The sequence below is a fragment of the Epinephelus moara genome, chromosome 17 (genome assembly GCF_006386435.1).
Source record: "Epinephelus moara isolate mb chromosome 17, YSFRI_EMoa_1.0, whole genome shotgun sequence".
NCBI lineage: Eukaryota > Metazoa > Chordata > Actinopteri > Perciformes > Serranidae > Epinephelus > Epinephelus moara.
The window spans coordinates 18,419,395-18,431,564 of NC_065522.1; the positions used below are offsets into that span (position 1 = coordinate 18,419,395).

The following is a 12,170-nucleotide window of genomic DNA, read 5'->3' on the forward strand; positions in this document are numbered from 1 at the left end:
ATGCTCATGGTATGGCATGCTGTACATAATCACAGAAACAGTCAGTCAGTCATTCTGTCTGTCCCATGTTTTTCTACTCACTGACGTGGTCAATCTATGTGAAACTGCACATAGGCATTGAGGATTGGCATAGGTAGAAGGTGACAAAGCTACCAATGGGTATGGACTAGTTTTACATTTATTTAGCATCAACAGACTTTAAAGGAAACGTTGGTCATTTTCAACCTGGACTCTGTTTTCCCATGGTTTTCTGTCAAAGTGACTCATAGAAACAACAGTTTTTTTTAAACTGGTCCACTATTGAGAGGGATGGCTGCAGCCGGCAGCTGTGAAACAGGCTGCAATGTAATCCCTAGGGGCAATTGTGCACCGTCAATTTACGTCCAATAACTGTTTGTTTTTGCCACTGACAGGCTCAGATTGTTATTGTAAGTGGTGGACAACGTTGTGGAAAGGACCCTGCAGAGAAATGAAATGTTTTTCCACACCTTTCACTGATCCAGTCTGTTTGTTATTATGTGTAACCACGTTTCACTCAAGGAGAAGTCTCATTCTGACATCTCATGGATTTTTCTGCATTTTCAAAATTAGTCATGACAATGTGAATCTTTTAAATAACACTGAGCTACACTTTCTGTACTCCAACACAACAAACTCTTCCCTTCACTCCTCTCCCAAACTCTCACTAACATTTCCGTTATTGTTGTTTTTTGCAACAAGTCACCTCATGAGATTTCAAAATGAAACATTTCCTTGAATGAGTCACGATAACAAACGGCAAAAGCTAAGAAAACGTTTCATTTCGGCATCAAGTCCTTTCTGTAAGGTTGTCGGACACTTCTAAAGACAATCTGAGCCTGTCAGTGTCAAAAACAAGAACTTTCAATGGACATAAATTGCACATTAACCTGTTTGGATTTCATTTGCAGCCTGTTTTTGTCGTCTCCATTAGTCACTTACACACAAAAACAAAATAGCACCCAGGTTATCTCATGGTAAATGTTGTATTCTTACACTGGTTTATTCTGTCAGTCTTACTGGCATTACATTTTTTCAAGAGAGCACTTAACACTTTGTGAATTTAATTTTTTCAGTTAGGGGTTTTAATGCATGACTTTATTTATTTAATGGCCCATAGATGCAAATTCACAGTGACGCAAAAACCTGTTTTAATGTTTGTTTTTTTTGGATTTAGGTGTGTTTTTTGTTGCTTGTGGTTTTGTGCACGTGTCTACATGAAAAAAAAAACAAACTGAAAACAGTGACACAACAGATATTATCTTGACTGTGGGTCTCTTACGTAAGGGTACACCGTGTGTGTCATAGCTGCTAGACTGGTTCAAACAAACAAACGAAGCATGCCACGTTCAAGGGCTCCATGAGATCACAGCTGGAATGCACTTTTCAGAGGCCGACTTAAGCCCCTGTTTCATCTTAACAAAGACCCATTGTGTTGGTCAGAGTTTTTGCCTTACTCTTTTAGCCCCACCCTCCTTTCTCTCACCCACCCATGGTCTACGAGGGTCACGAGGTCATTGGCTGCAAGTGCAAGTTTCCTGGGTTCAGCGAAGTCTCTTGTTGCTTGGCCCTCCATTGGTTTAACCTGCAGAGGAAAAACATGACAAAGATTTACTGAAATCAGTTCATTTCCACAGCATTTACAGGACCAGATTTGTCTGATGAAGCTTGATCAATAGTCCCTCCTCTGATTTCATGATTAAAAGCTTCACAAAATGTTGCAAACCTCTGCCACCATTGTGCAGATCTGGGCGAAGTTGGGTCTGTCAGCAGGATTGCAGGCCCAGCACTTCCTCATGACGGCGTACATTTCTTGAGGGCAATCTGGCGGTTTCTCCAGGCGCTCCCCATCCCGCTCCACACGCCACAAGATCTGGATTGAAGAGAGTGAACATCAGTGACACAGTATGAGTCACGGAGCATATCGGAAAGGCAAACTGTGTCAGGGTGGGGACACACATTCCATACATGAGGACAAACATGCTGATTGGCATGGATACAAACACTGAAAGCGTAAGCGTGAAATGTTCACATGTAGCCAACAAGCATGTACCTGTCTGCCTGACAGGCCGAACCAGGGCTCCTCACAGTAGGTGAACATCTCCCACAGGGTGACGCCAAACATCCACACGTCTGAGGAGTGGGAGAAGGAGCCCACACGCAGGCTCTCTGGAGCACACCTGGAGGAAAAACAGGAAGATGGACAACACAGAAAGTGAGAATTTTACTATTAATAACACCCTCCTCCAACTCAATGTCCCAACAGCCCTTACCATGCAAACGGGATCCTTCTGTGTGCTGACATCACATAGTGGTCCGCCTCTTGGCTCAGGCCTCTCATCAGGCCAAAGTCCCCGATCTTCACCATCTCCCTGGCCGCCAGCAGGACATTTCTTGCAGCCAGGTCCCTGTGGATGAATCTCCTGGACTCAAGGTAGTCCATACCCGCTGCTATCTGGGTAGCAAAGAGCCAGAGGCGGACCAGAGGGTACTCATACTGACGTGAGCGCAGGATGTCATACAGTGAGCCCAAGGGGGCCAGCTCTGTCACCTAGAGTAAGGAAAAATATGTCACTGCTCCTAAACACGTCCTACTTCAAACAGATCCATATACTAGCTCAGTGTTTGAACATCTTACCATCTTGAGGGGCTGTGTGAGCACCACGCCATAAAGTCGGATGATGTTCGGGTGGTCCAGTGACTGCATGGTGGTCACCTCTTGGAGGAAGTCGGTCAGTGTGTCCGTCTGCTTGGACATACTGCTCCTTAGTGACTTCACTGCTACAGGCAACTGAGAGGAAAGAAAAGAAAGAGACACTGGCTCAAGACAGCTGGATTGCTTTCTCAGAGTCTAGCAGCTACACAGGACACACTGCATTTAGTTTTCAACTGTTACTTCGGTTATTCCACCGTCCACCTCTCCCACTACTGGGGACAGTAACTGCCTTACGTGGATCTTTGCTAACTGGGGATAGCTACCTAAAGCTACCAAGGTGTGAATTTGCGTTTCCATGGATAGAAAAGGCATGACTTGCCTTACTCTACCTCTGATGGGCTTACCCTGACATTCTTACTCTAACCCAAACCAATCTCACTCTTCTTGCTTAAACCTAACCAATCCAACCAAACAAGGCGATACTTACTAGCCAATCAGAGGGAGAGTCCGGTGGGTAATTTCCTAGGAAACGCAAATTCGCAATAGAGAAAAAAGAAGTGTATCCTCTTCCTCCCAAACAAGACCGTGTTTGGGAATGACCCTCTGTCATTCTTCACTATCCCCTTTCAGAAATGTGAGTGGTGGCTTATGGAGGAAACTTTGAAGTCCAATATTCACTCTCCTTTTAGCTCTGTTTTGGTCTCAACCAACTCCAGAGAAAAACATTTGGCTTTTGGTCACTAACTGTGTCTGTCTGCTGTTTGGCACTGAGGGCATAGTGTACTGTGGAGGTTGGTTTTTGTCGCTAACAGCTGCCTGTTGCAGCTGAAAAAGAACGCTGCTGAGCTGTGAAAGTGAAAACAGTAAAGTTGTGGGCAGTACGACCAAAACAATTAGCTGAAAGAGGCTAAAATGCTCTGTAGAGCCGAGGGGAACTGAAAAGTCTGGTGATAATTTTCTGTGGGTTGGTCACTACAAGTCTAATGTGCAGTAACATGAAACAAAAGCAGCTCACTTTGTCCCTAGACAAATGCTTTTGACTTTTACTTAAATGAGTATGCATGCAGCGATCAAAAACAGCATGTACAATGTAATTTACAGTACATGCTGATTGTTTTGGGGATGTTAGACTGTCTAACTGTGTGTATACAGGGGATACGGCATCTATCAGACAATAATACAAAAAAAAAAAAAACCTGTCCCTTACCACTCTCCCAGTGGGTGTGTGCCACTCTCCCCTCTTCACCACCCCAAATGACCCAGAGCCCAGCTTCTCTCCCAGAACCAGCTCACTGTCCTGGATCAGACTAGGAAGAGCGCGGCTAACACCCTCCTGACCCTGAGGCGGGCCACCTCCGCTCCACTGGTCCCCTCCATCTGGACCTCGCCCGCTTAACACCTAAATGCATTAATAAATGAAGAAAAGAAAATGTATTACTCACTGTCATGCCTGTTTACATGTAGTTCTCATACAATAGATATGACAGAGTTAACTTGATGTGTCAGACCTTGGGCATCCATGACCGTCCTCGTGAAGTTGTCTTGTAGCGTTTCAGAGCTTCCCATAATCTTCTTTGTGCTGGAGGAAAAAAATACATGTAATTATCCAACATGAAATATCGGTCAGATTTTTATGACAGCCTTTACATCTACAGTAAATGACACTGTTTTATAAAAATATATTGACCAACGATTTCCCTACTATCACTCCAACGTATCCTTCAGCACATTTCATAAGTCATTATTTCATTAAAAATGTACTAAAGGGGTCTTCATAAATAAAAGTGGTTTCATGGTTTGTGGTATTCCTGCATCAAACCCTAACTAATAATGGAAATGATTTTTGGTTGCTGTTTTACTTCATATTGACATTCGAAAGTAGGCAGGACAGGAACTGAAATCTTGTGAATGAAGTTAGCAGCGGCTCACACTAATTTAGTTTACGAGATTAACTTGTAATCATGCAGAACTCAATAACCTGAGCAACAGCCCTGTTTATATCTCAGTACACAGTATTACTTGTTCTCCTCTGTGGTGTTCACTCTCTTTTAATACTAAACAAGCTCAGTGACAGTGTTTGATTTCAGTTCAAACCTGATTCCTTTTGAGTTTACAGAGTATGATTTAAATTTTGTTTCATATTTATTCTCACTGATATCTATCCAAGATCTTCCTCATACGTCAGTGCTTTAGTTCATTTTAGGGGCTGCACAGTCAGTCAAAATACTAACAAAATCTCAGTATGGCAAAGTGCAATATCCAAAATGCAAGAGCTGCACTTCTTTGATACAAGTAAAATGTGTCACAACCATATTAAATGAAGCATTGTGGTGCTACAGGGATTCCCTGGCCTACAAATCATATTTCACAAGTAAGGGAACATCCATGTTTGGTGGAAACCTCAGCAAAAATCCCATTGCCATTTTTATTTTTCATTTTTTTCACTGAAACTAAAATGCATAAATATCCATTCCCACAAAAATCGCAATGGCAAAAATAATGGCACCATTTTTTTTTGCATATTATGCTGCCCTAGTTCATTTTGTATAAAGAAATAAAATCAGTTCAATGAAGTAAAAATAAAACACCAGAAATAAGGTTAACGTTTTGCCCTTATCATTTCAAGTGTTGATTGTAAAAAGAAATGTTACTGATGGTGAAAAGATAAATAAAATAGAGCTGCAATGATTGGTCGATCAATTGATTTTGAAATGTTGGACATGCTTTTTTGGTTTAATTACAAATGAGAAAAACACCATTAATATGATTGATAATGTATAACAAAACAGCACTGTCTATGTGTTTTTACAATGAGCATGTGCTGATGACGGCCATGAGATGTCTCTGCAAGCTTCAGATTAAACAAGTAAGTGGACGTTATGATAGGATTGTTTTTTGGACCATTAATCCATCAATACTGTGAATCCAAAGGTTAACTGGGGACATTTAAAAGAGACAGAGAAACAGAAGACAATGCTTTTATATCAGAAGCTTTGATGAGCCAAACATCAGTTATTGATCCACAGATCAAAGCCTCCCTGTCTGAGAACACAGATATGTTTTGACTTATTCCCCGTGTGGATGATCAAAGGCTCACCAGGTTTGCTGATCCCTATCTGCTCCAGGTCGGACTCCTTGACGTAGTTGAAGTGCTCGCTGCGGGTGATGTTGAGGCCATCTCTAACACGCAGGTAGAACTTCTCCAACTGGACCTCAGCCAGGAGTTGGTACAGCCACTGAGTGTCCTGGTCCATCAGCATCACCCGGCCGACCTGCCTTCAGGGTCAAAGGTTACAGGACAGTTATGAGACCTCTTAAATCTTTTGTTTTTGGTCGCTGAAACTTCACAATAAGAAGAGAAGTTATGCTCTCAATCATGTTTTCCAGTCTGAAGCCCTCAGACAAAACCCAAAGACGCGATTATGCACCTGTATGTGAGTCTTCTTCATCTCATTAAAGAGGCTGTTTAACTGTAACTTTGCTCCCACTTGGGCCTTGTTAGGTTACCATGGGGACCTAATAAAAAGCCCTTGGTGTGTGATGCCGGAGGGGAATTGTTCAGCTTTTAGCTTTGTGCCAACTTTTAAACAAGTTGTTTGTTGTTGTCCTGTGAGAGGAAATCTCAACTCATTTACTCTCGGCTGATCACATCTACTACACCACACCTCGCTTTCTATAACCAGGAGAACATGAAAGAAGTGTCATTTGGCGGCAGTTAGACACACAAATGAGTAGAGGGCAAATGATGAAAGATGTTAGAAGAAGCATATAAATGAAGCTGCACAAAGAGGCACAGGTGGGTGAGGGAGCAGGAAGCAAAAACAGGCATGAAAGATCGTCTTATCCTCAGATGCCAGATCAAGTGGGTCCAGTATCGGTGCTGTTTACTGGGTTGTGACTCACTTTGAACCTCAGAGGCAACAATCCTGCAGGGATGGTGTAAAACTGCGAGGTGGAAACATTAGCTCGTCTGTGGTTTGGGGGTACCAGTTAAACAGGATTCTGTTCACACAGTATTTATGTAACTGAAGCATTGCAGCTTTTGTAAGGTTAACTGGTGCATCAATTTCACTTTTAAAATCTCCTCTTTAATTTGCATTTCTTTAACATCTTTAAAGGAATACTTCACACCGCAAATGGCATCATTTGTATATCAATTACTCGCCCCATGTTACACTGAATTCGAAAAGAAAACCTTATTTTTCTCGCATGTCTTCATGGTGAGCGAAGAATCCAAAAACAGAGAAAATTCTTGATTTAGCCTGTATTACAACATAAGTATACAAAATCTGACGCAACTGGTGCAAGTGTCATTTATCCAGTGATTTGTTTAATACCTCCCAGACAGACAGCCCTTTCTGACGAGATACTAATCGTGAGGTGAAGCTTTTCTATGCTCTCTTCAAAGCCAGACTTCATTGACAAAACCAGTAATTTCACCTCACTGAACGCGGGAGCTGCTGGTCTACCGCTGCCTCAATCTGTAGTTTGTCTTCGTTCTTGTGTGACTTTGCTGAATCCAAACTAACTTTTCAAAACACCAAAGTCACACAATGACACAAACAAACACACTGATCGATGCAGAAGTAGACAAGGAGCTCCCATGTTCAGGAGGTAAAATTACTATTTTTGTTAATTGAGTCTGGCTTTGAAGTTTCACTTCCCGTTCATATGTCTGTTTGAGAAGTACTGAGCATACAACTAGATAAACAAGACTTGGATTATACTGCACAGGTTGTGTAAGAGTTTGTAAATGGATGATTTGATATAGTTTGCCATTGTTAAAAGTGGATATTGCTTCAATTAATTGGAAATTTTCTCACTTTTTGGATTCTTCGTTTGCTGTGGAGGTATTAAAGAAAAACAAAGTGTAAAACAGGGTGACTAATTGATACACAAATAGTAATTTGGGGAGTGAATTCCTATCATATTGACAGCATCCTGAGTCATGGGTGCAGTGATATTAATAATAAGAGTGATTACATTCACATTACTTCCTTATTGCTAAAAACCAAAAAGTTTAAACAGTAAATTCTTCTTTCATTAGCCTCTGCTCCTCATGTAACCAGAGGGCTGTACAGCCATAAATCCCCTGCTTATCAGCCCGGCAGGTATGAGTCAAGGAGGGCCTTCAGCATTCCCCTGTCAGCTACCCTGGGAAAAAATTAACATCTATGCTAAACAACAAGCAGAGCCACTTCTCCTGCAGTCAGCCGGCTCGTTCTCGCAGCCAACCGATGCTTCAAAAACCAGGCAAGTGCAAGAGGGTACTAGCCTGGGCCTGCATTAATTTCCAGGGCCAACTCCCAATTAATCTGCGCCCAACTTGATTGAGCATGTGGTAAATTCTCCACAGGTCACACATTCAAAGTCAAAAGCCAAAGATGCACGCTGGTAAACAGAGAGACCTGTGTGATCATTCTATGTACAGAGTGATCAATCTTTAACCTGGCCAGCTACTGAAAAAAAAAAACTCAGCCAAATGGCATGTGTGTGTAAGTGTCTAACTATTTAGTTAATAGCTTTATGTGGCTGAGGAGTCGCTGGTTAAACTGGCCTGACTTTTATCTTACAAGACATTATCTGCAACTACAAACGACTCGCAGCACTGTTTATCCAGCACAACTGCACCTCTGTTGGAGAGCCTTTGTTTACAATGGTGATGCATGCTTCTTCTGGGTGAACCCAAGAGGATATCAAGAACAACCTACAGTGTTACAGCTCTGACAGGGCTTTGGAGATGGTGCATAACTGCAGACACAGATATTATAATAGATCACACTTGTGTTTTAATCTGTAATTGTAGAAGTGATGGGTGTGCCTCTCCAAAAATTGCCCAAGATGCTGTGTGTTTTTCAAGTGCAGACAATATGAGTACAGCCAAGATCAGTAGTAGAAGTACTCAGATATTTTAAAGTCAAAGCAGCAATTCAATCCAAAAATACTCCCTGCATTCAAAACTTTACTTAAAATTATGTTATTCAAGGGAAAATGGCCCCTTTTAGTTATGTTTTTGTTAAATTACTGGATTATTATCAGTGATGGATTACTGTGTGAGCAGCATTTTCATGTTGCAGCTGTTGAAGGTAATTTATGATGGTAGTTTCATGCATAATAGTGCATCATAATTTATTAACTGATTACATTTTGTGTATAAAACCTGAGGAGTAACTAATAACTAGTTGTCGAACACATGTAGGAAGTACAAAGTACAATATTTCCCTCTGAAAGTAAATGTAAATACAGGCAATATGGTCATTGTGATATCTGCCTTCAATATTTATTCTAAAAATACCTTCAGACACATAATTTAATGGCCATTTCAGAATGGGCCTGCATTTGCTTATTTTATAACAACTTTTTGAAACCAGATAATAAAGCTATGTGACATTAGGTATTTCCCCAGACAGCAGTGTCCCCATTAACCCAGCTACAGACAGATATAAGTGATATAATGTCTTATTCTTACCGTTAATCAGAATATGAGAGTTTTCCGGTGCTTGACAGCTATTTCTCAATCACACCCGCCCCGAGACAAGTGATCCATGTTGGCATTGAAACCTCCAGCGGCGTCGACGGAGGGCTTTCCCACAAATCACAACTCTTCTCTGAATCCTAAACCACGTCTAAGTAGTTCACCATCTGACAGATCCAGGCAGGTTATCGCAAAAAGGTGCAGCCTGTGTTTTATGTTACATGTTTCTGTGACTCACTACTAGAAGCACGTTCCGTCTCTACCTGTGTGACTTCGCCTCTTCTCTCCGCCTCTCTGCAGTTACTCCACTGACCACACCTCTTCCTGTCTTTCTCACCTGAGCTTTCAAAACAGCTCAAAGCTCCAGACAGCAGAACAAGAAATTACCTGCACGCGTAATAATGTAGCGTAATGACATAAATCATCGGCACAAACAGATGGCTGATGTGTAATTTACCTTGGGGCAATGTGGTTTGACCAGACAGTGAAGTTAAACACACATTGTATGCATATTTTTTTTAATTACACCATCATAGAATCAAGTGAATTTTACTTGAAGTCATTAAACTTAGTCAGCTACAACAGTTTGAGCTGCTGAAGCTACTTAGCTAAAAGTTCTTTATTAGATCGCTTGCACATACCAGATTTAGCCTGTACTATTAGAGCTAAATGCTAGTTTATGACACTAAATGGAAGCTAGGCTATATACCTAGCTAAAGTTAGCTTATTTGGTAGCCTACACCAGATTTAACCCACAAACTGCTAGTTCATGGTTTATTACACTAAATGTAGGCTAGGCTACTTAGCTAAAGCTAAGTTAATTGGTAGGCTACCCTAGATTCAGCCCACTAAATGCCAGTTTATTACACCAAATGAAAATTAGGCTATCTAGCTACAACTGTTATTCAGTAGCCTACACTAGATTTAGCCGAGGCTACCTAGCTAAAACTAAATGCTATTTAAATACACCAGAGTTAAGATAGGCTACCTTTCTAAAACTAGCGTATTGAGTGGCCAAACCCAGATTTAGCCCCCTAAATGCTAGTTTATCACACCAAATGCAAATTAGGCTACCTAGCTAAAACTATGTCATTGGGTAGCCTACACCAGACTTAGCCTACTAACTGCTAGTTTATTGCACCAAATGGAAGCTATGCTACCTAGCTAAAAGTAGGTTAATTGGTAGCCTACACTAGATTTAGCCTAGGCTTCCTAGCTAAAACTAAATACTAGTTTAATACACCTGATTTAAGCTAGACTACCTATCTAAAACTAGCTTATTGGCAACACATTTTACGTGTAGCCTACTTGAAAAGATAGGCTATTAATTTCACTTCTAATTTTCTAAATACAACCAGACAGCAATAAATCTTCCCTTCATTAGGGCTATAATGTTTTCTTGCTTGAAATTTGTTTTGGTGTTTATTAAACCTAAATATCTATATCTTTTGTAATGAGAGCAGAACACTTGCACTATGTCTTCACCAGCTACAACAGGTTGAGCCTGCTGTACCTAGCCAAAACAAGTTTATTGGGTAGCTTACACCAGATTTGGCCTAATTACCTAAAACTAGATGCTAATTTATTACACCAAATGTAAGCTAGGCTACCTAGCTCAAATTCCTACCAGAATTTGCTTATCAGACTCAAACAGGCTACTTAGCTAAAGCTAGCTTACTGGGTAGCCTACACCAGATTTAGCCTAATTAGCTAAAACTAAATGCTGGTTTATTACACCAAATGTAAGATAGGCTACCTAGCTGAAACTAACTTATTTGGTATCCCATCAGAATTAGCCTATTAGACTAAAAGTAGCTAGGCTACATAGCTAAAGCTAGCTTACTGGGTAGCCTGCACCAGATTTAGCCCACTAAATGCTAGTTCATTGCACCAAATGAAGGCTATGCTACCTAGGTAAGACTAGGTTCTTGGGTACACAATAACTTACACCTAGCTAAAAGTGTTTTAGGTGTACAGTAAGGTAGGCTATAGCTTCAGTTTTCATTTTGTATAATAATAATAAACTTTATTTATATAGCACCTTTCAAAACATGGTTACAAAGTGCTTCACAAAACTGAATATAACAAAAAAGCGAATAGAACAAGCCTAAAGAAATGAATACAGAATACACTGAAGGGAGTAACACATGCATAAATAAAACAGATGAATGATTTTCAAAGGTGATTTAAAAGATGAGACTGAGTTTGCAGCCCTGATCTCCTCTGGCAGGTCATTCCGGAGTTATGGAGCTCTGACTGCAAAACCTCTATCACCTTTGTGAATTAATCTAGACCTCGGAACAACAAGAAAAGATGCATCTTATTATCTCAGGGTGCAAGAAGGAACAAAGGGCAATAAAAGATTGGTGTATAACTTGGCACAATGCCTCTCAGGGCTTTGTAAGTAATCAATAAAATATGAAAATCAATTTTAAAAACAACAGATAACCAGTGTAAGGAAGCCAGGCTTAGTGTGATGTAGTCATAGTTTCTAGTCAGAGTTTTGGATGAGCTGGAGGCAGGGGAGGGATCTTTTACTGATGCTAGAGAGCAAGGAATTGCAATATTTTAATCAGGTGTTTATGAATGCATGCATAACAGTTTCCAGATGTTAGTTGGAAAGCAATGATCTGATTCTGGAAATATTTCTGAGATGGTGGAAGCCAGATTGAACAACTGAATTTACATGGTCTAAACTAAGGGTTTGATCAAAAATGACACCGAAATTTCTGCAATGTGCCGTTATTGAGTAGGACAGTGACTGATAATTGAAAGCTTGTAGATCTTGTCCTATGATCAATATCTCTGTCTTACAGTAAGCTGCAGTAAATTTTGTAGCAATTTAGCAGACTAACAGTGTTTTGGTAGTTATTTGTTGGATCACAGCTTAAATAGATTTGAGTATCAATTGGGTACAAATAGAAATGGATATTATGTCTGCGTATAAGGTGGCCAAGAGGGAGCATGTCAGTTGAAAAGTGGTTCGGGCCTAGCACCAACCCCTGGGGCACCCCACAGTGT

General features: G+C 40.8%; 1 protein-coding gene across 2 annotated transcripts in view; it reads right to left on the bottom strand.

Annotated features, from left to right (window-relative positions):
* The window catches only part of tnk1 (tyrosine kinase, non-receptor, 1), a 13,496-nt gene extending 4,054 nt beyond the window's left edge, over positions 1-9,442 (bottom strand). The window contains exons 1-9 of one of the 2 annotated variants that reach the window (XM_050066895.1): positions 9,144-9,442; positions 5,772-5,946; positions 4,183-4,253; positions 3,882-4,073; positions 2,657-2,809; positions 2,292-2,569; positions 2,072-2,198; positions 1,745-1,891; positions 1,509-1,603 (exon numbers count right to left, since the gene is read on the bottom strand). In XM_050066895.1, coding sequence (XP_049922852.1) covers positions 1,509-1,603; positions 1,745-1,891; positions 2,072-2,198; positions 2,292-2,569; positions 2,657-2,809; positions 3,882-4,073; positions 4,183-4,253; positions 5,772-5,934 — 1,226 coding nt within the window. In that variant the 5' untranslated portion in view covers positions 5,935-5,946; positions 9,144-9,442. Of the gene's footprint in view, positions 1-1,508; positions 1,604-1,744; positions 1,892-2,071; positions 2,199-2,291; positions 2,570-2,656; positions 2,810-3,881; positions 4,074-4,182; positions 4,254-5,771; positions 5,951-9,143 lie in introns of both variants that reach the window. The other variant, XM_050066894.1, reaches the window with a different exon arrangement.
* Between the last annotated feature and the right edge of the window lie 2,728 nt (positions 9,443-12,170).